Source organism: Scyliorhinus torazame, chromosome 2 (genome assembly GCF_047496885.1).
Source record: "Scyliorhinus torazame isolate Kashiwa2021f chromosome 2, sScyTor2.1, whole genome shotgun sequence".
In the NCBI taxonomy this organism is placed as follows: domain Eukaryota; kingdom Metazoa; phylum Chordata; class Chondrichthyes; order Carcharhiniformes; family Scyliorhinidae; genus Scyliorhinus; species Scyliorhinus torazame.
In genome coordinates this window covers 236,125,598-236,150,906 of record NC_092708.1, presented here as the reverse complement: position 1 = coordinate 236,150,906, position 25,309 = coordinate 236,125,598, and the positions used below count along the sequence as shown (strand labels likewise).

The 25,309-nt window shown below is 46.1% G+C and overlaps 1 protein-coding gene across 1 annotated transcript in view; it reads left to right on the top strand.

Annotated features, from left to right (window-relative positions):
* Positions 1-25,309, top strand: part of LOC140396523 (eukaryotic translation initiation factor 2 subunit 1) — a 59,272-nt gene that overhangs the window by 4,309 nt on the left and 29,654 nt on the right. Inside the window, exons 2-4 of the mRNA XM_072485227.1 lie at positions 13,150-13,391; positions 24,062-24,141; positions 24,583-24,734. Coding sequence (XP_072341328.1) covers positions 13,151-13,391; positions 24,062-24,141; positions 24,583-24,734 — 473 coding nt within the window. The 5' untranslated portion in view covers position 13,150. The remainder of the gene's footprint in view (positions 1-13,149; positions 13,392-24,061; positions 24,142-24,582; positions 24,735-25,309) is intronic.

The following is a 25,309-nucleotide window of genomic DNA, read 5'->3' as shown; positions in this document are numbered from 1 at the left end:
GACCCACACTCTGTCGTATCCTTATCATTTTTTAGCAACAGGGAAATCGATGCCTGCCCAAAGCTTGTGGAAACACCCCCCTCCCTATCGCCTCTTCAAACATCCCCACCGTCAGGGGTGCCAGCTTATCCTTGAATTTTTAATAATATTCCACTGGAAACCCATCCAGCCCTGCCACCTTCCCCGACTGCATCCTCCCAATTGCATCCTTTATCCCCTATTTCACTATCGCTCCTTTTTTTTAAAAAAATATTTTATTGAAAATTTTTGGTCAACCAACACAGTACATTGTGCATCCTTTACACAATATTATAACAACACAAATAACAATGACCTATTTTATAAACAGAAAATGAATAAATAATAAATAACAAAAATGAAAACTAACCCTAATTGGCAACTGCCTTATCACAAGTAACACTCTCCAAAAATATAATTTAACAGTCCAATATATAATTATCTGTAGCAACGACCTATACATATTATACAGTATATATTAACAACCCTGAGAGTCCTTCTGGTTCCTCCTCCCCGAACCTGGGCTGCTGCTGCTGCCTTCTTTTTTCCATTCCATCTATCTTTCTGCGAGGTATTCGACGAACGGTTGCCACCGCCTGGTGAACCCTTGAGCCGACCCCCTTAGAACGAACTTAATCCGCTCTAGCTTTATAAACCCTGCCATGTCATTTATCCAGGTCTCCACCCCCGGGGGCTTGGCTTCTTTCCACATTAGCAATATCCTGCGCCGGGCTACGAGGGACGCAAAGGCCAAAACATCGGCCTCTCTCGCCTCCTGCACTCCCGGCTCTTCAAGATCCCGGCCCCAAATATAGCCAACCCCCAGCTTGGTTCGACCCGGACCCCCACTACTTTTGAAAGCACCTGTGTCACCCCCATCCAAAACCCCTGTAGTGCCGGGCATGACCAAAACATATGGGTATGATTCGCTGGGCTTCTCGAGCACCTCGCACACCTATCCTCCACCCCAAAAAATTTACTGAGCCATGCTCCAGTCATATGCGCCCTGTGTAATACCTTAAACTGAATCAGGCTTAGCCTGGCACACGAGGACGACGAGTTTACCCTGCTTAGGGCATCTGCCCACAGCCCCTCCTCGATCTCCTCCCCCAGCTCTTCTTCCCATTTCCCTTTTAGTTCATCTACCATAGTCTCCCCTTCGTCTCTCATTTCCCTATATATATCTGACACCTTACCACCCCCCACCCATGTCTTTGAGATCATTCTGTCCTGCACCTCTTGTGTCGGGAGCTGCGGGAATTCCCTCACCTGTTGCCTCGCAAAAGCCCTCAGTTGCATATACCTGAATGCATTCCCTTGGGGCAACCCATATTTCTCGGTCAGCGCTCCCAGACTCTCGAACTTCCCATCCACAAACAGATCTTTCAGTTGCGTTATTCCTGCTCTTTGCCACATTCCATATCCCCCATCCATTCCCCCCGGGGCAAACCTATGGTTGTTTCTTATCGGGGACCCCCCCCCCAAGGCTCCAGTCTTTCCCCTATGCCGTCTCCACTGTCCCCAAATCTTCAGTGTAGCCACCACCACCGGGCGTGTGGTGTAGTTCCTCGGTGAGAACGGCAATGGGGCTGTCACCATAGCCTGTAGGCTAGTCCCCCTACAGGACGCCCTCTAATCTCTTCCACGCCGCTCCCTCCTCTTCTCCCATCCACTTACTCACCATTGAAATATTAGCAGCCCAATAATACTCACTTAGGCTCGGTAGTGCCAGCCCCCCCCTATCCCTGCTACGCTGTAAGAATCCCTTCCTCACTCTCGGGGTCTTCCCGGCCCACACAAAACCCATGATGCTCTTTTCAATCCTTTTAAAAAAAGCCTTCGTGATCACCACCGGGAGGCACTGAAACACAAAGAGGAATCTCGGGAGGACCACTATCTTAACCGCCTGCACCCTCCCCACCAGTGACAGGGATACCATATCCCATCTCTTGAAATCCTCCTCCATTTGTTCCACCAACCACGTTAAATTTAACCTATGCAATGTGCCCCAATTCTTGGCTATCTGGATCCCCAGGTAGCGAAAGTCCCTTGTTACCTTCCTCAACGGTAGGTCCTCTATTTCTCTACTCTGCTCCCCTGGATGCACCACAAACAACTCACTTTTCCCCATGTTCAATTTATACCCTGAAAAATCCCCAAACTCCCCAAGTATCCGCATTATTTCTGGCATCCCCTCCGCCGGGTCTGCCACATATAGTAACAAATCGTCCGCATACAAAGATACCCGGTGTTCTTCTCCTCCTCTAAGTACTCCCCTCCACTTCTTGGAACCCCTCAACGCTATCGCCAGGGGCTCAATCGCCAGTGCAAACAATAATGGGGACAGAGGGCATCCCTGCCTTGTCCCTCTATGGAGCCGAAAATATGCAGATCCCCGTCCATTCGTGACCACGCTCGCCATCGGGGCCCTATACAACAGCTGCACCCATCTAACATACCCCTCTCCAAAACCAAATCTCCTCAACACCTCCCACAAATAATCCCACTCCACTCTATCAAATGCTTTCTCGGCATCCATCGCCACTACTATCTCCGTTTCCCCCTCTGGTGGGGGCATCATCATTACCCCTAACAGCCTCCGTATATTCGTGTTCAGCTGTCTCCCCTTCACAAACCCAGTTTGGTCCTCGTGGACCACCCCCGGGACACATTCCTCTATTCTCATTGCCGTTACCTTGGCCAGGATCTTGGCATCTACATTTAGGAGGGAAATAGGTCTATAGGACCCGCATTGTAGCGGGTCCTTTTCCTTCTTTAAGAGAAGCGATATTGTTGCTTCAGACATAGTCGGGGGCAGTTGTCCCCTTTCCTTTGCCTCATTAAAGGTCCTCGTCAATACCGGGGCGAGCAAGTCCACATATTTTCTATAGAATTCAACTGGGAATCCATCCGGTCCCGGGGCCTTTCCCGCCTGCATGCTCCTAATTCCTTTCACCACTTCTTCTACCTCGATCTGTGCTCCCAGTCCCACCCTTTCCTGCTCTTCCACCTTGGGAAATTCCAGCCGATCCAAAAAGCCCATCATTCTCTCCCTCCCATCCGGGGGTTGAGCTTCATATAATTTTTTATAAAATGTCTTGAACACTCCATTCACTCTCTCCGCTCCATCTCTCCTTCCTCATCCCTCACTCCCCTTGTTTCCCTCGCTGCTCCCCTTTTCCTCAATTGGTGTGCCAGCAACCTGCTCGCCTTCTCCCCATATTCGTACTGTACACCCTGTGCCTTCCTCCATTGTGTCTCTGCAGTGCCCGTAGTCAGCAAGTCAAATTCTACATGTAGCCTTTGCCTTTCCCTGTACAGTCCCTCCTCCGGTGCTTCCGCATATTGTCTGTCCACCCTCAAAAGTTCTTGCAGCAACCGCTCCCGTTCCTTACTCTCCTGCTTCCCTTTATGTGCCCTTATTGATATCAGCTCCCCTCTAACCACCGCCTTCAGCGCCTCCCAGACCACTCCCACCTGGACCTCCCCATTATCATTGAGTTCCAAGTACTTTTCAATGCACCCCCTCACCCTTAGACACACCCCCTCATCTGCCATTAGTCCCATGTCCATTCTCCAGGGTGGGCGCCCTTCTGTTTCCTCCCCTATCGCCAAGTCTACCCAGTGTGGAGCGTGATCCGAAATGGCTATAGCCGTATACTCTGTTCCCCTCACCTTCGGGATCAACGCCCTTCCCAGCACAAAAAAGTCTATTCGCGAATAGACTTTATGGACATAGGAGAAAAACGAGAACTCCTTACTCCTCGGTCTGCTAAATCTCCACGGGTCTACACCTCCCATCTGCTCCATAAAATCTTTAAGTACCTTGGCTGCTGCCGGCCTCCTTCCAGTCCTGGACTTCGACCTATCCAGCTCTGGTTCCAACACCATATTAAAATCTCCCCCCATTATCAGCTTTCCCATCTCTAGGTCCGGAATGCGTCCTAGCATCCGCCTCATAAAATTGGCATCATCCCAGTTCGGGGCATATACGTTTACCAAAACCACCGTCTCCCCCTGTAGTTTGCCACTCACCATCACGTATCTGCCCCCGTTATCCGCCACTATAGTCTTTGCCTCGAACATTACCCGCTTCCCCACTAATATAGCCACCCCCCTATTTTTCGCATCTAGCCCCGAATGGAACACCTGCCCCACCCATCCTTTGCGTAGCCTAACCTGGTCTATCAGTTTCAGGTGCGTTTCCTGTAACATAACCACATCTGCCTTAAGTTTCTTAAGGTGTGCGAGTACCCATGCCCTCTTTATCGGCCCGTTCAGCCCTCACGTTCCACGTGATCAGCCGGGTTGGGGGGCTTCCTACCCCCCACCTTGTCGATTAGCCATCCCCTTTTTCCAGCTCCTCACCCGGTTCCCACGCAGCTGTATCTCCCCCAGGCGGTGCCCCCCCGCCCATCCCCTCCCATACCAGCTCCCCCCTCTCCCCAGCAGCAGCAACCCAGTAATTCTCCCCCCCCCCGCTAGATCCCCCACTAGCGTAATTACTCCCCCCATGTTGCTCCCAGAAGTCAGCAAACTCTGGCCGACCTCGGCTTCCCCCCGTGACCTCTGCTCGCACCGTGCGACGCCCCCTCCTTCCTGCTTCTCTATTCCCGCCATGATTATCATAGCGCGGCAACCAAGCCCGCGCTTCTCCCTTGGCCCCGCCCCCAATGGCCAACGCCCCATCTCCACCTCCCTCCCTCCCCCCATCACCACCTGTGGAAGAGAGAAAAGTTACCACATCGCAGGATTAGTACATAAAACTCCTCTTTTCCCCACTTTTTAACCCCCCTCTTTGCCCCCCACATTCGCCCCACCACTTTGTTCAAACGTTCTTTTTAATAACCCGCTCATTCCAGTTTTTCTTCCACAATAAAAATCCACGCTTCATCCGCCGTCTCAAAGTAGTGGTGCCTCCCTCGATATGTGACCCACAGTCTTGCCGGTTGCAGCATTCCAAATTTTATCTTCTTTTTATGAAGCACCGCCTTGGGCCGATTAAAGCTCGCCCTCCTTCTCGCCACCTCCGCACTCCAGTCTTGATAAACGTGGATCACCGCGTTCTCCCATTTACTGCTCCGAGTTTTCTTTGCCCATCTAAGGACCATTTCTCTGTCCTTAAAACGGAGGAATCCCACCACTATGGCTCTAGGAATTTCTCCTGCTCTCGGTCCTCGCGCCATCACTCGGTATGCTCCCTCCACCTCCAACGGACCCGCCGGGGCTTCCGCTCCCATTAACGAGTGCAGCATCGTGCTCACATATGCCCCGACGTCCGCTCCCTCCGCACCTTCAGGAAGACCAAGAATCCTCAGGTTGTTCCTCCTTGTGTTGTTCTCCAGTGCCTCCAACCTTTCCACACATCGTTTCTGATGTGCCTCATGCATCCCCGTCTTCACCACCAGGCCCTGTATGTCGTCCTCATTCTCGGCTGCCTTTGCCTTCACGACCCGAAGCTCCCGCTCCTGGGTCTTTTGTTCCTCCTTTAGCCCTTCGATCGCCTGTAGTATCGGGGCCAACAGCTCTTTCTTCATTTCCTTTTTGAGCTCTTCCACACAGCATTTAAAGAACTCTTGTTGTTCAGGGCCCCATGTTAAACTGCCACCTTCCGACGCCATCTTGGTTTTTGCTTGCCTTCCTTGCCGCTGTTCTAAAGGATCCACTGCAATCCGGCCACTTTCCCCTCCTTTTTTCATCCGTATCCAGGGGGGATTCCCTTCTGGTTAACCGCACAGTGTTTTTAGCCGTCAAAATTGCCGTTGGGGCTCCTATCAAGAGCCCAAAAGTCCGTTTCACCGGGTGCTGCCGAAACGTGCGACTCAGCTGGTCATCGCCGCACTCGGAAGTCCACTATCGCTCCTTCTAATGTAGCCCTGTCTCCCTCCCCTAACCATGGGTACTCCAACCCATCTAGAAATTCCTGCATCCCACTGTCTCCCCCAGGTGGCTCTGACCTGTACAACCTCTCATAAAATTCCCCAAAAACCTTGTTAATCAGATCCAGAGCCACCACCAACTTCCCTGACCTATCCCTCACCTGAACAATTTCCCTTACCGCTGCCTCCCTCTGGAGCTGACCTGCTAACATACGGCTTATCTCATGTTCGTAAACTGCACCCCTCGCTCATCTCAGTTGGCGCACCGCCGTCCTGGTAGATAGCCGGTCAAAGCTCGCCTGCAGTTACTTCCTCTTTTCCAGCTTCACTGGGTCCCCATCTTCTGCATAACTCCTATCTACCTCCAACATTTCATCTATTACCCTCTGACACTCCAACCTCTCCTCTTTGTCCACCCTGGCCTTAAACAAAATCACCTCACCCCTCACCACTGTCTTTAGAGCCTCCCAGACAACTGCCTTCGACACCTCACCCATTCAGTTGAAACCTACATATTCTTCAATTACCTTTTCAATTTTGTCACAGAACCCTTGGTCCCCCAAAAGTCCCACATCTAATTTCTACCCCGGCCTCTGTGCTACCTCCTTCTCCAGCACCATATACACCCAATGCGGAGCATGATCAGACACTGCAATTGCCGAGTATTCCGACCCATTGACCCCAGCCAGCAAAGCCTTCCCCACCACGAAAAAGTCGATCCGCGAGTATACCTTATGGACTGCTGAGAAAAACGAGTACTTCCCTCGGGTGCAGAAACCTCCAAGGGTCCGTCCCTCCCATTTCCACCATTAGCCCAGCCAACGCCTTCGCCCTCCTGGTGAGACCAGCGGGCGCGGTCGTGACCTGTCGAACCTTGGCTCCTGCACCAAGTTCCAGTCCCCCATCCCTCCCATCAGTTTGTGTGTGTCCAAGTCAGGGATGGCCTCAAACACCTTCTTTGCGAATCCCAGATCGTCCCAATTGGGACCATATACACTTAACAGCGCCACTAACCTCCCCTCCAGCACCCCTGTCACAATCACATATCTACCCCCCTGATCTGCCACCACGCTCTCCATCTGGAAATGTACTCTTTTGCTGACCATTACCGCTACCCCTCGAGCCCTTCCGTCAAATCCAGAGTGAAACTCCTGACTAACCCAGGCCTTTTTAAGTCTCACCTGGTCCTTCACCCTCAAGTGAGTCTCCTGCAGCTTTGCTACATCAGCTTTCAAACTTTTAAGATGCACAAGCACTCTTGACCGGACCTCCTAACCCCCTCATGCTCCACGTGACTATCCTAACTGGGGGTCTCTCACCCTTCTTATCCACCATCAACATACCACGTTACCCTGCCCCATGAGCTTGACCCGCCCCTATCCATTATTAACATTGAACCCCTTTCCCCCCACCCCTCCCAAAACCCCCCCTACATTTTCTCTCTCAACCTGTGGTAGTACCTTTGATGCGAGTGGCATTTTGCCTCATTGCTTCGACAGCAGCACCAATGCTGGATCAGTTACACTCCAAGCATCAGTTTTAGCACATTTGCCTCTGGGCCCAAAAACTTTGGGCTGATCCCCAACTATGGTCCAGAGAATAGAATCCAGGCTGACAGTTACTGAAGTACTAAGAGATGACTGTGTTATCAGGCTTCATCTCTTACAGGAGAAATTAGGCTCTGAATACTGGAACTGTTTAGACTCCGAGGAAAAGGTTTAATTATGAAGGGTTTGAATTAGGCAAGTTGAGAAAGACTTTTTTTTAGTTATGGGTCAGTGGTAAGAGGGGCTTGATTTAAAATGGTTCGGAGAGTTAGAATAAAGTACAGAAACAGACAGTGCCCTGCGGCAGTGAGAAGCAAAGATATTGTATCTTTTAATGGAAGAGAAATATTTGAAGATGCAACACTTTGGGAATAAATTAGAGAAATGGGATTGGTTTTCAATTGTTCTAGCAACAAGTTGGATTAGCCATTTCACATACGTACCTCCCCTTGTATTGTAAACTATCGTTTTCTGTTTTCACTGCATTTCCTAGCCTTTCTAATGTTACGGTAATTTTGTTTTTAAAAAGAAAACATTAGCCAGCACAAGCCAGAATATTTCAACTTCAGCCCCATTCATGCAAAGCCAGCTGATCTCAGCACTATTGAAAGAAAACAAAACACATCAGATGGCCAATTGCTTTTCATTGACATGTCTGGAAAATAAATGCGTGCATCGACACTTGACACAAACACGATCTTGTCCGACTCTGATGTTCCCCGTTGTCAGTTTCAAAGAATGGTTATTTTGGTGATGTATCAGAAAGTAGCCATGAAACACTTAGTGGGAGGTGAACAGACAAAACATACAGAACTGTATTTTCCTGTACTTTATTCTAACTCTCTGAACCATTTTAAGTTAAGCCCCTCTTACCACTGACCCATTACTAGAAAAAAAGTCATTCTCAACTTGCTTAATTCAAACCCTTCATCATTTTAAACCTTTTCCTCGGAGTTTAAACAGTCCCAGTATTCAGAGCCTAATTTCTCCCGTAGAGCTACATCTCTACAGATCTCTACAATAACTGACACATTATTTACTTTTCCCAGTACAAAATCCCTGGTGTATGTATTTTGCCAACAGGAAATACAGATAATGATGAACAGGGAAAGGCCCCTTGGTCCATCTATTCTAGTTAATAATCATTTGCAAAAATGATATTTCAGATGCACAATCAGTTGCTAGAATTCACAGTGCATGTTCACAACGAAACTGCAGATAATCAAAATCATTAGAACAGCCCAAATCACTGCTTATCCTTCCAGCAGAACCAACAAAAACTGTTACCAAAGGGAATAAGAATCACATTTTTAAACATTGCATATTGAACCAATTTGTTCAAATGTTGTTTGTTGCCACTAAATGACAACAAATGAAATGCAAAAATGTGCAGATTAAGCAAGAATTTAGGTGATTTTCAGATCACCAATGTGAGGATCCAATCCTGTTTAACCAACTGAATAGTTGAGACTAGTTACTCACTTCTCGCTCAGTAAAAAATCCCTGGTGTGTTTATTTTGCAAACAGAAAATACGGATAATGACGAACAGGGAAAGGAGGATCCCTTGGTCAATCTATTCTAGACTGTACAATGGCATCACAATATTCACAACAGAGTAATTATAAAATTGTTTTTTGGTGGCATGGGCAGTGCAGGAATCTTGGGGAGAATTTACTGCTCCTCTTCAAATAGTACCTCAGGATATTTTACATCCTTGACAGGAAAATATGGCTTCACTTCACATTAATTACAGTCTGTTGTCACTTAACATCAGTCTGGTCAGTTGAATATAGAAAGTGCAGGGGGTACTTATAAAATAAATTAGGGGTGGCACTGCTGCCTATATATATATATATATATATATAAAAATTAGGAGACTGAAGTGTGAACATGAAGAATGCTGGCGGGCAAAATAAAGGAAAATCCCAAGGCATTTTATAAGTATAAGGGCAAGAGGAAAAGAGTAGGGACCAAAGTGGTAACTTCTATGTGGAGCAAAAAGCATAGGTGAAGTATTAAATTAGTATTTTGCATCTGTATTCACTATGGAGAAGGACAATGCAGGTGTAGAAAGTGGGGGGGGGAGCTGTGAAATAATTGAGCGGGAGGTGGTGTTGTGGTTTTAGCAGGGTTAAAAGTAGATAAATCCCCAGGCCCAGATGAGATGTATCCTAAGTTGTTATGTGAGGCAATGGAGGCGATTGTAGCAGTTCTTGACATTAATTTTTAAATCTCTGGCCAAAGGTGAGGTGCCAGAGAACTGGAGGAAAGCTAACATGTTACCAATATTCAAGAGAGGAAGCAAAGAAAAACAGGTAATTACAGGCCAGTGAGGAGTAGATGAGGGCAGCGCAATTGATGCAGTCTCCATGGATTTCAGCAAGACTTTTGACATGGTCCCTCATGGGAGGCTGATCCAGAAGGTAAAAACGCATGAAACGCAGGACAAATTGGATCCAAAATTGGCTTAGTGGCAGGCGGTAGAGGATGTTGGTTGAAGATTGTTTGTGTGGCTGAAAGCCTGTGTCCAGTGGTGTACCGCAGGGATCAGTACTAGGCCCCCTCCTGTTTGTAGTGTACATTGTGAAGGTATGATTAGTAAGTTCGCAGGTGACACAGAAATTGGTGGCGTGGAAAATAGCCAGGAGGAAAGCTTTAGATTACAGAGTGATATCGACAGGCTGGACAGATGAGCAGCACTTTAGGAGGACTAACGAGGCAAGGGAATACACAATGAACGGTGCAACATTAGGTAGTACAATGGACCAGAGGGACTGAGATGCATGTCCATAGGTCACAGGAGGCAGCAGGACAGGTTGATAAGGTGGTTTAAAGGGTTTATAAGATACTTGTGTTTATTAGTCGAGGCATAGAATATAAGAACAGGGAGGTTATGATGGAGGTGTATAAAACGCTCGTTAGGCAACAGCTAGAATACTGTGTGCAGTTTTGGTCGCCACACTATAGAAACAATGTGATTATACTAGAAAGGGTGCAGAGCTCGCGGGGACCTGGGTTCGATCCCAGCCCCTCGTGTGGAGTTTTCACATTCTCCCCGTGTCTGTGTGGGGCTCACCCCCACAACCCAAAGATGTGCAGGGTAGGTTGGCCATGCTAAATTGGCCCTTAATTGGAAAACAAATTTAAAAAGAGAACATTCACCAGGATGTTGCCTGGACTGGAACGTTTCAGCTATGAGGAGAGGCTGGTTAGGCTGGGGTTGTTTGCCTTGGAGCATAGAAGGCTGACGAAGGTCATGATTGAGGTGTACAAAATTATGAAACACCATAGCACACAAGTCTATGGGCCAAGTGCTGGAAAATGGGATTAGAAGTGTTTAACGGCTGGCCCAGACCTGGTGGGCCTCTTTCTGTGCTGGATGATTCTATTCAGTACATTTACAATTACTTTAATATCCTTTTTTAAAGTACGGTCCCCAACTCGCTGATGGCTTGCAGGCGGGTCTTGTTGGGGTGGTGGCCAGTTTCTCCACCCTGTGCCTCGGCCTGGGGACCTGCTGGAGTTTTTAGCCCTGGGGAAGGTGAAATTTGCTCGGGTGGGGGGGGGGGGGGGGGGGGGGTTCTACAAAAGTTGGGGTTTGTTCATTTTGCATTTTAGAGAGTTGATTATCATTGAAGGAGGGAGGTGGAGATATTGGGGTGGTTAATGTGTTGGGTGGGTTTGTTACTGTTGTAAAATGTTTAAAATTTGGAATAAAAATATATAGTTCCCCAAACCCTGCACTATAACTGATGTAACAAATCTCTTGTATAAGCTCTTGTACTCTATTTTTAAAAACCTGCTTTTTAGAAATGCTTTTGTATACACGTATCACACTTTCAAATGATTATTATCGCATTCCTTGTTATTCCTCCCAAGGTGCATTAGTTAGCATATAACGGGCAGCGATAGCTGATGCCAAATGTCATCACTGTTGGAATAAATGTCCATTTTAAGCAACTGCTTTCAATTATTTTTTTTATGAAGTCTTTGGGGATTGAGAAAATGAGCAACGCAACCTCCTTAACCAAAAACTGCTGAAGTGTATTAATAACTGACCAGGTCAGTAATACATATTCTGCAGAGGTTTCTGATAAAGGCAGAGCATTAATTTGATTATATAGTGGGCTTGTATTTCAAAACTATCGCACCCCAAACATTGATCAAACATGAACCTTGATGGTGAATGTCAGAAGTCTACTGGACTTAACACCATACACATCTGGTAGGGATTCTGAATAAAGATTTAGGCTTCGAACCTGAGCTGATTTTCTCTTCACTGACTTGAGCTTATTTGTATGAACAGGAATTTGTCCCATTGAGCATGTTTCACCATTCATTGAGATCATGGTTGATCTGTGCTCTAAATCCATATACCCACCGTTTGGTTATCAAAAGTCTATCGATCTCGGATTGACAGTTACAGTTGTTTCAGCACTAATTACCATTTGCAGAAAAGTGTTCCAAATTTCCACTGCTCTTTGTTTGTGTCGTTCCTAATTTAGCTTCTGAAGGGTCTCACTCTAATTTTTACAAATAAATTTAAGAGTACCCAAGTCTTTTTTTTCCAATTAAGGGGAAATTTATCGTGGCCAATCCACCTGCACTGCACATCTTTGGGTTGTGGGGGGATGAGACCTACGCAGACATGGGAAGAATGTGCAAACTCCACACTGACATTGACCATGGGCCGTGATCGGACCCGGGTCCTCGGCACCGTGAAACAGCAGTGCTAACCACTACGCCACCGTGCCGCCCCGGCCTCGCTCTAATTTTTAGACACTGCCCCTTGCCAGCAGAAGTAGGGTAAGTTGGGAGAAACTACAGTTCCCTTTAATATCTAGACAAATTGTAGAATGCTATCTTCTGCTATGCTTCGATTAGCTAAAGGGTCTGATGTCTTCCTGGTTTGATTGGCTCAGCTTTTCATGCTGGATGAACTCATTGACCTTTAGGCAAGTGGGAAGTCATGATATTTAAATATGCACTGTGGACCTTTCCAGAAAATGAATATAAAGTGGTTCTAAATATCAAGGAAACGTTCAGCATTCATGAAAGCTGCAAAGAAGCAGAACTTAACTTGCTGCAGTCAGTGAAACGTCTTTGTTTTGCACGTTCATAAATTGTCTCGACTGTCAAACATACTGTTTAAAAAAAAAAAAAAAAAGTAGACGCTCTAGAATGAAACACTGGGCTGGATTCTCCGCCGGCGGGATGCTCCGTTTTGCTGGCAGACCGGGCTCTCCCGTCGGCGTGGGGCAGCCCCACATTGGGAAACCCCATTGACTGGCCGGCATATCGGAGCATCCCGCTGGCGGGGTGAAACAGAAATGTGGGGCGGAGAATCCAGCCCTTTGTTTCCCTGATTATCTGTAATCTAGAATGTATTAAAGAGCGATGGCTTTTTAATTCTCATGTTCTGTTCCTTTGAAAATTCCAGGCTAAAATTCTATAAACTCAAGGTATATGGTGGCGGTCAACAGGCATTTTCATTGTTTGTCAGTGTCACTTTCTGTTGAAGTCAGTTTGCAATATTTTTAGAATTACATATCAGCATGCTGCTGTCTCTCTTTGTCTCTTCTCCCAATCATTTTTTTAGGATCCTGTTAATTCTGCACATTATTCAGCAGTCAAGCACTAATAAATTGCCTGATCTTCCTTATGCTATACTAAAATATCATTTGATTTCTTTTGCATGTTTCAGAATGCCAGCTCTTAATTGTCGGTTTTATCAACACAAATTTCCGGAGGTGGAAGATGTGGTGATGGTAAATGTTCGCTCCATTGCAGAGATGGGGGCCTATGTCAGCCTTCTAGAATATAACAACATTGAAGGCATGATTCTGCTCAGTGAGCTTTCAAGAAGACGTATCCGATCCATCAACAAACTGATTCGCATTGGTAGAAATGAATGTGTAGTTGTAATCCGAGTCGACAAAGAGAAAGGTGAAGTACTTTGTAGATTGTGTTAACTGGCAGCTGTATTCTTCAGATCTAGATTTTTAAATTTCTGCTTGCTCTCTGGATGAAGATAATTTGACCCTCTTTAGTGGCTCAAACCTTTGCTTGTTTGCTAATCTCTGACCCTGCGGTCTCGCTCTTGCTTCTGAGTCAGTCGATAACTGTTCAAGGCACGCTGAGGGACATGTGCACAAAATCTAGGCTGATACTTCACGCTGCACTGCCTTTGGATTAGGCTTTAAATCAAGACCCCATCTGCTCTCTTGAGTCGACGTAACAGGTCTCCGCATTATTGAATAAGAGTAGACAAGATCTTCTGAAATTCGCTGCTTGGCAATAGCACAAACAGTACATTATCTTGTTTATGGGACCTTCAGTGGCTACTATGTGCGCATGCATTTCAAAATAAATTAATTGCCTTGGGATAGTCCAATGAAAAAAGTTCTATACAAATGCAAGTTCTTTACTTAATGTCACCTGCTTATGTTTTTGTCACATAGAAAAATGTTGAGAGCATAAGGCTCTATAAGATATGAGCTAACCTTTTTTAAAGTATATTTTTATTCTGCAAATTTTCACCATGTTCACATACAAAAGAAAAACAAGAATAATAACCCCAACAATATATATATATATTTTTAAAAACCTCCCCTCCGCCCCCCCAAACAGTCAACGGTAACCAACTTCCGAAAGTGCATGATGAACAAACCCCAACAATTGTAGAACCCCTCCTTTATCCCCCTCAGCTCAAACCTCACGTTCTCCAAGAGTCAAAAACTCCAGCAGGACACACCCCACACCCCATTGCCGAGGCACAGGGTGGAAAAGCTGACCTCCACCCCAACAAGACCCGCCTATAAGCGATCAGTGAGGCGAAGGCTAAAACATCTGCCCTTGCTCCCTGCTGCAACCTGGGCCGGTCCAACACCCTGAATATGGCTTCTAGGGGACCGGGCTCTACATACATATGCAAGACCCCTGAGATTGTACTGAATACTGTCCTCCAAAATCTTTCCAGCTTTGAGCAGGACCAAAACATGAAAATGGTGCACAGGGCTCCTGCCATATCACTCACAGCCAGCTCTTCCTTGGTTTTGAGAGGTACGCCTTATCCTTTCAACTGCATTAGCCCCAACCTCGCACATGCGGTCGAGGCGTTCACCCTCCACAGCACCTCACAACACAGACCGTCTTCCAACATCCCCCCAGCTCCTCCTCTCACTTTGCCCTAATCCCCTCGATGGATACCCTATCCTCCTCCATGGCAGCCCCCCACCTCCTACTCCTGGCAGGAAGATCATAAAATACTCGCTCTTGCCTAAATTCAGTTTATACCCAAGAACGTCCTGAACTCTGGAACAGCTCCATTATACTTCCCACTGATGTGCTCAGTTCCGAGATATACAACAGCAGATCATCGGCGTATAAGGACACCTTTTGTTCCACATCCCCCCCCCCCCCCCTCGCACTATCCCCTTCCACAGCCCCGAGCTCCTCAGCGCAATGACCAAGTGCTCTGTAGCCAATGAAAGCAATAGGGGGGCACACCGGGCACCCCTGTTTCGTACCCCGGTGCTGTGCAAAGTATCCCGAGTTCATGCTGTTACTGTGAACACTCACCATCGGCTCCTTATGCAACAGCGTACCCATGCCACAAACCTCGCTCATTACCGCCATCAAGTAATCCCACTCTACCCGATCAAGCGTCTTCTCTGCATCTAGTGCCCTCATTTCCCTCCGCCGGAGGCAGGACCACATTCAATAACCTCCTCGCAATCGAGAACAGCTGCATTCCCTTCATAAACTCCGTCTGAACCTCCCCAATCACCTTTGGGAGACATCCCTCCAATCTTGACGCCAACACCTTTACCAATATCTTGACATTGACATTCAGTAGAGATATGGGCCTGTGCGACCCACACTCCACTGGATCCTTATTTAGCAGCAATGAATCAGAAGCTTGCCCCATCGTTTGTGGCAAGATATCCCTACCTATCACATCCTCAAACATTCCCAACATCAGTGGCATCAACTTGTCCTTAAATTTCTTTTAAAATTCAACTGGGAACCTGTCTGGCCCACCACCTTCCCATCCTGCACCTTCCTAATCGCCTCCTTCACCTCCTGCTCCCCCATGGCCCCTCCAAGCCAGCTCTATCCTCCTCGCCAAGCTTCGGATACTCCAACCTGTCCAGGAACTCCTTTATCCCCGCTCCTCCTATGGGTGGCTCCAACCTATGTAGATCCTTATAAAACTCCTTGAATACTTTATTAATCTGCTCCGGGGCCACCACTAATGACCTAACCTTTTAAATCAAATTCCAAAAACAGAACTAAATTTAGAGTTCTTTCATGTTTTTAGAAATGTACAGATGGCCTATGAGAACTGCAGGTTCTAGCCATTTTTATTGTCCAGGTGGCGAATTTAACATTTTGACCTTTTAGCCATTGTCACTGGTTCACACCAAAAACAAGGTTCCTAAGTCACTGTCTGACGTCAAACTAGGCGTTTAGCAATTTTGGCGCCCTATTCAACTCTTAAGGTGAACTTCTAACCATGCATTTGCTCCACCATCTGAAGTTATCTGCTTCCAGGTCCATAACATCACCTTTTTCCTGCCCTGCATCAACTCTTCTGCTGAAACCTTCATCCATGCATTTAATGCCTCTACACTTAATTGTCCCAATGTTCTCCAGGCCAGCCTCCCTGGCCTACACACCAAGTGCCATTCACCTGTCAGCTCTGTGCTTGCTCATCTATGTTAGCTCCCGGTCCAGCAATGCCTCAATTTTTGTCTTCAATTTTCATCTTTATTGTCATAAGAACTAGAAGCAGGAGTAGGCCACCTGGCCCCTCGAGCCTGCTCCACCATTCAATGAGATCATGGCTGATCTTTTGTGGACTCCGCTCCACTTTCCAGCCCGAACACCATGACCCTTAATCCCTTTATTCTTCAAAAAACTATCTATCTTTATCTTAAAAACATTTAATGAAGGAGCCTCTACTGCTTCACTGGGCAAGGAATTCCATAGATTCACAACCCTTTGGGTGAAGAAGTTCCTCCTAAACTCAGTCCTAAATCTACTTCCCCTTATTTTGAGGCTATGCCCCCTAGTTCTGCTTTCACCCGCCAGTGGAAACAACCTGCCCGCATCTATCCTATCGATTCCCTTCATAATCTTATATGTTTCTATAAGATCCCCCCGCATCCTTCTAAATTCCAACGCGTACAGTCCCAGTCTACTCAACCTCTCCTTGTAATCCAACCCCTTCAGCTCTGGGATTAACCTAGTGAATCTCCTCTGCACACCCTCCAGTGCCAGTACGTCCTTTCTCAAGTAAGGAGACCAAAACTGAACACAATACCCCAGGTGTGCCTCACTAACACCTTGTACAATTGCAGCATAACCTCCCTAGTCTTAAACTCCATCCCTCTAGCAATGAAGGACAAAATTCCATTTGCCGCCTTAATCACCATTTGCACCTGTAAACTAGCTTTTTGCAACTCCTGCACTAGCACACCCAGGTCTCTCTGCACAGCAGCATGTTTTAATATTTTATTATTTAAATAATAATTCCTTTTGCTGTTATTCCTACCAAAATGGATAACCTCACATTTGTCAACATTGTATTCCATCTGCCAGACCCTAGCCCATTCACTTAGCCTATCCAAATCCCTCTGCAGACTTCCAGTATCCTCTGCACTTTTTGCTTTACCACTTATCTTAGTGTCGTCTGCAAACTTGGACACATTGCCCTTGGTCCCCCAACTCCAAATCATCTATGTAAATTGTGAACAGTTGTGGGCCCAACACTGATCCCTGAGGGACTCCACTAGCTACTGATTGCCAACCAGAGAAACACCCATTAATCTCCACTCTTTGCTTTCTATTAATTAACCAATCCTCTGTCCATGCTACTACTTTCCCCTTAATGCCATGCATCTTTATCTTATGCAGCAACCTTTTGTGTGGCACCTTGTCAAAGGCTTTCTGAAAATCCAGATATACCACATCCATTGGCTCTCCGTTATCTACCGCACTGGTAATGTCCTCAACAAATTCCACTAAATTAGTTAGGCACGACGTACCCTTTATGAACCCATGCTGCGTCTGCCCAATGGGACAATTTCCATCCAGATGCCTCGCTATTTCTTCCTTGATGATAGATTCCAGCATCTTCCCTACTACTGAAGTTAAGCTCACTGGCCTATAATTACCCGCTTTCTGCCTACCTCCTTTTTTAAACAGTGGTGTCACGTTTGCTAATTTCCAATCCGCCGGGACCACCCCAGAGTCTAATAAATTTTAGTAAATGATCACTAGTGCATTTGCAATTTCCCTAGCCATCTCTTTTAGCACTCTGGGATGCATTCCATCAGGGTCGGGAGACTTGTCGACCTTTAGCCCCATTATCTTGCCCATCACTACCTCCTTGGTGATAACAATCCTCTCAAGGTCCCCACCTGTCACAGCCTCATTTCCATCAGTCACTGGCATGTTATTTGTGTCTTCCACTGTGAAGACCGACCCAAAAAACCTGTTCAGTTCCTCAGCCATTTCCTCATCTCCCATTATTAAATCTCCCTTCTCATCCTCTAAAGGACCAATATTTATCTTAGCCACTCTTTTTTGTTTTATATATTTGTAGAAACTTTTACTTTCTGTTTTTATATTCTGAGCAAGTTTACTCTGATAATCTATCTTACTCCTTTATAGATTTTTTTAGTAGCTTTCTGTTGCCCCCTAAAGATTTCCCAGTCCTCTAGTCTCCCACTAATCTTTGCTACTTTGTATGCTTTTTCCTTCAATTTGATACTCTCCCTTATTTCCTTAGATATCCACGGTCGATTTTCCCTCTTTCTACCGTCCTTTTTGTTGGTATAAACCTATGCTGAGCACTGAAAAATCGCTTGGAAGGTTCTCCACTGTTCCTCAACTGTTTCACCATAAAGTCTTTGCTCCCAGTCTACCTTAGCTAGTTCTACTCTCATCCCATTGTAATCTCCTTTGTTTAAGCACAAAACACTAGTGTTTGATTTTACCTTCTCACCCTCCATCTGTATTTGAAATTCCACCATATTGTGATCGCTCCTTCCGAGAGGATCCCTAACTATGAGATCATTAATCAATCCTGTCTCATTACACAGGACCAGATCTAGGACCGCTTTTTCCCTCGTAGGTTCCATTACATACTGTTCTAGGAAACTATCGCGGATACACTCTATAAAGTCCTCCTCAAGGCTGCCTTGACCGATCTGGTTAAACCAATCGACATGTCGATTAAAATCCCCCATGATAACTGCTGTTCCATTTCTACATGCATCAGTTATTTCTTTGTTTATTGCCTGCCCCACCATAATGTTACTATTTGGTGGCCTATAGACTACTCCTATCAATGACTTTTTCGCCTTACTATTCCTGATTTCCACCCAAATGGATTCAACCTTATCCTCCATAGCACCGATGTCATCCCATCCTGTTGCCCAAATGTCATCCTGAAATAACAGAGCTACACCACCTCCCTTACAATCCGCTCTGTCCTTCCGAAAAGTTTGATACCCTCGGATATTAAACGCTCAGTCGTGACCATCCTTTAACCATGTTTCAGTAATGGCCACTAAATCATAGTCATTCACGATGATTTGCGCCATCACCTCATTTACCTTATTCTGAATACTACGAGCATTCAGGTAAAGTACACTTATGTTGGCTTTTTTTTACCTCTGTTCTGAATCTTAACCCCCCCTCTCCTAAGTTATATTTCCTCTTAACCTTTCTCCTAATTTTCCTTGTCGTTGAACCCATATCTTCATGTAACAACCTGCCGCGTCGCTTACCATTAATGTTTTCACTTCCCGTTTTATTCCTTTCAGTATTCCTGGTCCTATTCACTGCGCTCCCCTCAGTCACTGTACCTTGTACTGTCGCCCTTTATGATTTTTGACTATGGCTTCTCTGCCTTACACGTTCCCCCTTACTGCCTTTTGTTTCTGTCCCTGTTTTACTACCGTCCAACTTCCTGCATGGTTCCCATCCCCTTGTCACATTAGTTTAAACTCTCCGCAACAGCTCTAGCAAACCCCCCCCCCGGACATCGGTGCCCAGGTGCAGACTGTCCGGTTTGTACTGGTCCCACCTCCCCCAGAACCGGTTCCAATGCCCCAGGAATTTGAATCCCTCCCTCTTGCACCGTCTCTCGAGCTGCGCATTCATCCTATCTATCCTGACATTCCTACTCTGACTAGCTCGTGGCACTGGTAGCAATCCTGAGATTACTACCTTTGAGGTCCTACTTTTTAGTTTAACTCCTAACTCCCTGAATTCAGCTTGTAGGACCTTGTCCCGTTTTTTTTACCTGTATCGTCATATATCCCATTGTCACATAACACCCTCTTCCTGTCTACGTAATTCGTCCACGCCTGCAACTCTCCAAGAACTCTTCTAGCCTCTTACCCATCCCATATTTAATTGCTCTCAATTTTGGATGGACTGGCTATGATTTTCCAAAATTCCTTAATTTTGGGAACAGTCCCATTAGATTGGAAACTGGTAAATGTTGCACTGCTTTTCAAGAGAGAGAGAAAGCAATTAACTACAGGCCAGTTAGCCTAATATCAGTTGTTGAGGAAAATTAATGAAGTCTTAATGTGTTAGGAAAGCATAGTATGATTAGAACAAGTCGACATGATTTTACTGAAGGGAAATCCTATTTGACAAATTTATTGATGTTTTTTGAGGCTGTAACTAATGGGGTAGATAAAGGGGGGGTCAATAGATGTGGTATACCATGATTTCCAAAATACATTTGATAAAGTGCCACCCAAAAGGTTAACAGGCAAGTGTTCATGGAGTTGGAGATAATATATTTGCATGGCTGGAGCATTTGTTAACAGATAGAAAGCAGAGAGTTGCCATAAACAAGTTTTCAAGTTGGCAGGTAGTGAAGATTTGAGTACCATAATGGTCAGTGCTAGGGACTCAGCGAGTTAATGACTTGGATGGAAGGGCAGAGAGCCATGTATCGGAGTGTGCTGCTGATATTAAACTAGATGGGAACGTAAGCTGTGGGGAGAACAAGAGGCTTCAAAGAAATATTGGCGGGTTAAGTGAGAGGACAAAAGATGGCAGGTGGATTATAATGTGAAGGGTAAAGTTATTTACTTGGTTGTAAGAATAGAAAAGCAGAATATTGTTTCAAAGAACAAAGAAAAGTACAGCACAGGAACAGGCCCTTCGGCCCTCCAAGCCCGTGCCGACCATGCTGCCCGACTAAACTACAATCTTCTACACTTCCTGGGTCTGTATCCCTCTATTCCCATCCTATTCATGTATTTGTCAAGATGCCCCTTAAATGTCACTATTGTCCCTGCTTCTACCACCTCCTCCGGTAGAGAGTTCCAGGCAACCCCTACCCTCTGTGTAAAAAAAACTTGCCTCGTACATCTACTCTAAACCTTGCCCCTCGCACCTTAAACCTATGCCCCCTAGTAATTGACCCCTCTACCCTGGGGAAAAGCCTCTGACTATCCACTCTGTCTATGCCCCTCATAATTTTGTAGACCTCTATCAGGTCGCCCCTCAACCTCCGTCGTTCCAGTGAGAACAAACCAAGTTTATTCAACCGCTCCTCATAGCTAATGCCCTCCATACCAGGCAACATTCTGGTAAATCTCTTCTGCACCCTCTAAAGCCTCCACACCCTTCTGGTAGTGTGGTGACCAGAATTGAACACTATACTCCAAGTGTGGCCTAACGAAGGTTCTATACAGCTGCAACATGACTTGCCAATTCTTATACTCAATGCCCCGGCCAATGAAGGCAAGCATACCGTATGTCTCCTTGACTACCTTCTCCACCTGTGTTGCCCCTTTCAGTGACCTGTGGACATGTGCACCTAGGTCTCTCTGACTTTCAATACTCTTGAGGGTTCTACCTCAAAGGTGCAAAACTTTTAATTGCTTTTCAAAGAGTCTTGGGTGTGCTTGGACTAGGAATGCAGAAAGTTAGCATGCAGTTGAAGGAAGTCAAATGGCATGTTGGCCTTTATTGCAAAGGGATTGGAGTATAGGAATAAAGAAATCTTGCTACAGTTTTACAGGGTTTTAGTAAGACCACATTGGGAATACTGTGTGCAGTTTTGGTCTCTACATTTAAGGAAGGATATACTTTCATTGGAGGTAGTACAGCAAAGGTTCACTAAATTGGTCCCTGGGTCAAGCGAGTCCTACGATAGGCTGAGTAAATTGGGTTTATATTCTTTGGAGTTTAGAATAATGAGAGACGATCTCATTGAAACCTACAAAATACTGATTGCACTTGATAGGATGATGGTTTCTGCTAGCCAAGGAATCTCAAACACATGGGAACAGTTTCAGGACCAATCGCTTACAACTAGGATGAGAAATTTCTTCACTCAAAGGATTGTGAATCTTTGGAATTGTTTACCCATCATAAATGCCCCATCGTTGAATGCACTAAAGGCTGGAGTAGATAAACTTTTGGTTTCTCAGGGAATTAACGGGTATGGGAAGTGGGTGGGAAAATGGAGTTGAAGCCCAAAATCAGCCATGATAAATAGCAGAATAAGCTTGATAGGCCATATGGTGCTCCCCTATTTCTTGTGTTCGTGTGGTCATGCCTGCAGTTGCCTAAACCCTAAGCACAGGAATTCCCTCCCTAAACCTCTCTGCCTTTCTAAATCTCTCACCTCCTTTAAGTCACTCCTTTGGCACCAGCCCTAGCATCATCTGTGGCATGGTGTCAAATTGTGTTTGATTTTATTCCTGTAAATGCTTGGGATACTTTACCACATTAAAGGTGTTATATAAATGCATGTTGTTGTTACAAAGATTCCTAACTAATTAAAAAAAATATATATATTTTATTCAAGATTTTTTGGACAAACATAACAGTACGTAGTGTTTCTTTTAAACAACAATAATGCAATATAAATAACAGTGGCCAGTTTTAAACAAATAAATAATATATGAACAGAAACAAAAACCAAACTAAATGGCAACTGCCTGGTCAAAAATAAATACACTCCAAAGATACAATCCAACAGTCCAATATACATTACCTAAAACAAGTGCCTATACATATACAATAACATCCCTGAGAGTCTGTCCGATTCCTCCCCCCCCTCCCCCCTGGGTTGCTGCTGTTGTCTTCTTCTTTTCCATTCCCTCTATCTTTCTGTGAGGTAGTCGACGAACGGTTGCCACCGCCTGGTGAACCCTTGAGCCGAACCCCTTAGTACGAACTTGATCCGTTCTAACTTTATAAACCCTGCCATGTCGTTTATCCAGGTCTCCACACCCGGGGGTTTGGCTTCCTTCCACATTAACAATATCCTGCGCCGGGCTACGAGGGACGCAAAGGCCAAAACATCAGCCTCTCTTGCCTCCTGCACTCCCGGCTCTTCTGCAACCCAAAATATAGCCAACCCTCAGCTTGGTTCGACCTGAACCCCCACCACCTTCGAAAGCACCTTTGCCACCCCCACCCAAAACCCCTGTAGTGCCGGGCATGACCAGAACATGTGGGTGTGATTCGCTGGGCTTCTCGAGCATCTCGCACACCTATCCTCTACCCCAAAAAATTTACTGAGCCGTGCTCCAGTCATATGCGCCCTGTGTAACACCTTGCATTGTATCAGGCACCCTGTATCTCCCCATCCTTCTCCCCATCCTTCTCCCCATCCTTCTCCCCATCCTTCTCCCCATCCTTCTCCCCATCCTTCTCCCCATCCTTCTCCCCATCCTTCTCCCCATCCTTCTCCCCATCCTTCTCCCCATCCTTCTCCCCATCCTTCTCCCCATCCTTCTCCCCATCCTTCTCCCCATCCTTCTCCCCCTCCTTCTCCCCCTCCCTCTCCCCCTCCCTCTCCCCCTCCCTCTCCCCCTCCCTCTCCCCCTCCCCCTCCCCCTCCCCCTCCCCCTCCCCCTCCCCCTCCCCCTCCCCCTCCCCCTCCCCCTCCCCCTCCCCCTCCCCCTCCCCCTCCCCCTCCCCCTCCCCCTCCCCCTCCCCCTCCCCCTCCCCCTCCCCCTCCCCCTCCCCCTCCCCCTCCCGCACACGAGGACGATGAGTTTACCCTACGTAGGGCATCAGCCCACAGCCCCTCCTCAATCTCCTCCCCCAGCTCTTCTTCCCATTTCCCTTTCAGCTCATCTACCATGATCTCCCCCTCGTCCCTCATTTCCCTATATATGTCCGACACCTTACCATCCCCCACCCATGTCTCTGAGATCACTCTATCCTGCACCTCCTGCGTCGGGAGCTGCGGGAATTCCCTCACCTGTTGCCTCGCAAAAGCCCTCAGTTGCATATACCGAAATGCATTCCCTTGGGGCAACCCATATTTTTCCGTCAGCGCTCCCAGACTCTCAAACGTCCCATCTACGAACAGATCTCTCAGATTCCTAACTAATTAATGCAACTTTCGTGATCAGTTCAGTTGACCCTCTCGTGAAACGTAGGGTTATTGTGCACTCTATGGCGTTGCATTCTGAAACATGATGGGAGCCTGGTTTTATTTTCATAAAACTCACTGGATAGCTTTCAATGTAATGGAATGTCTTGAGATTGCCTGTTCATGGCTAAATAAGTGGCCATTGTGGTTGATTGCTTTGTACCTGTCTTGTTTTATCCAGGTTACATTGATTTATCTAAGCGCAGAGTTTCACAAGAGGAAACTATAAAATGTGAAGACAAGTTCACCAAGTCAAAGACTGTAAGTGTTTTTTTTTTCATGTGTATATACATTGCATGAAAGAGTTTGGTGCTGTAGTGATGGGCTGTACAGTGACTAACAATTCCGTATCTTTACCTACCCATTGTGCCTTTGGCAGCAAACCTGTGGCATCACATGAACTGTTGACACCAGTGCATGACTTTATATGTACTCTTTTGTGACCCTGTGCCACGACTCCATATTGTCTTTGCTAATGTGAAGCTGAGGGAAGGAGTTTGCAGTGTAGGTTTACTACCAATCTCTTTATTATGGTCTGTTCCTATACGCCACCGACACAAAATAATAACAAAAATGAGGTGCGTTGAAGTGTTTGCATTTAAACATAAAATACCCAACAGTCATAACAAATTATGTAATTTCCATTTCATGTTGCATTTAAAATTGTTTCACGAGTTTGTCATGCTTGCTCATTTTCAACAGGTGTACAGTATTTTGCGGCATGTGGCGGAGGTGCTTGAATACACTAAAGATGAACAGCTGGATAGTCTGTTTCAGAGAACAGCTTGGGTCTTCGATGAGAAATACAGAAGGCCTGGATATGGAGCTTACGATGCATTTAAACATGCAGTTTCGTAAGAATTAATTTATTTTTATTTCATTGAGGTTTTCAGGGATTTTCCCCTATACTGAACTTGTATTACACAATCCGTTTAATTGTCAGTGATTTCAGTGTAGCCAAGTTCTTTTACTGTCACATGTATCCCTTGTGTGCTCAGCCAAAACAATAACCATGCACCGAGCATTTAAGGGAACCAGGCTGAACTCCTACCAAGGGGTTTCTGGTATTTATTTATATAGACTATTTTCTAAATGGGGAAAGACTTCAGATATCTGAAACGCAAAGGGAACTAGTTCAGCACTCTCTTAAGGTTAACATGCAGGTTCAGTTGGCAGTTAGGAAGGCAAATACAATGTTCGCATCAGTTTCAAGAGGGATTGAATAGAAGAGCAGGGTTGGACTCCTGTAAGCAGTTTTGGGCCCACTATCGAAGGCAGGATAAGTTGGCCTTGAAAGGGGTCCAGAGCAGGTTCTCAAGAATTACCCTGGGAATGAACGGCTTGTCATCTGAGAAGCAGTTGAGGACTCTGGGTCTCTACTGGATGGAGTTTGGAAGGATGAGGGGGGGATCTCATTGAAACTTACAGG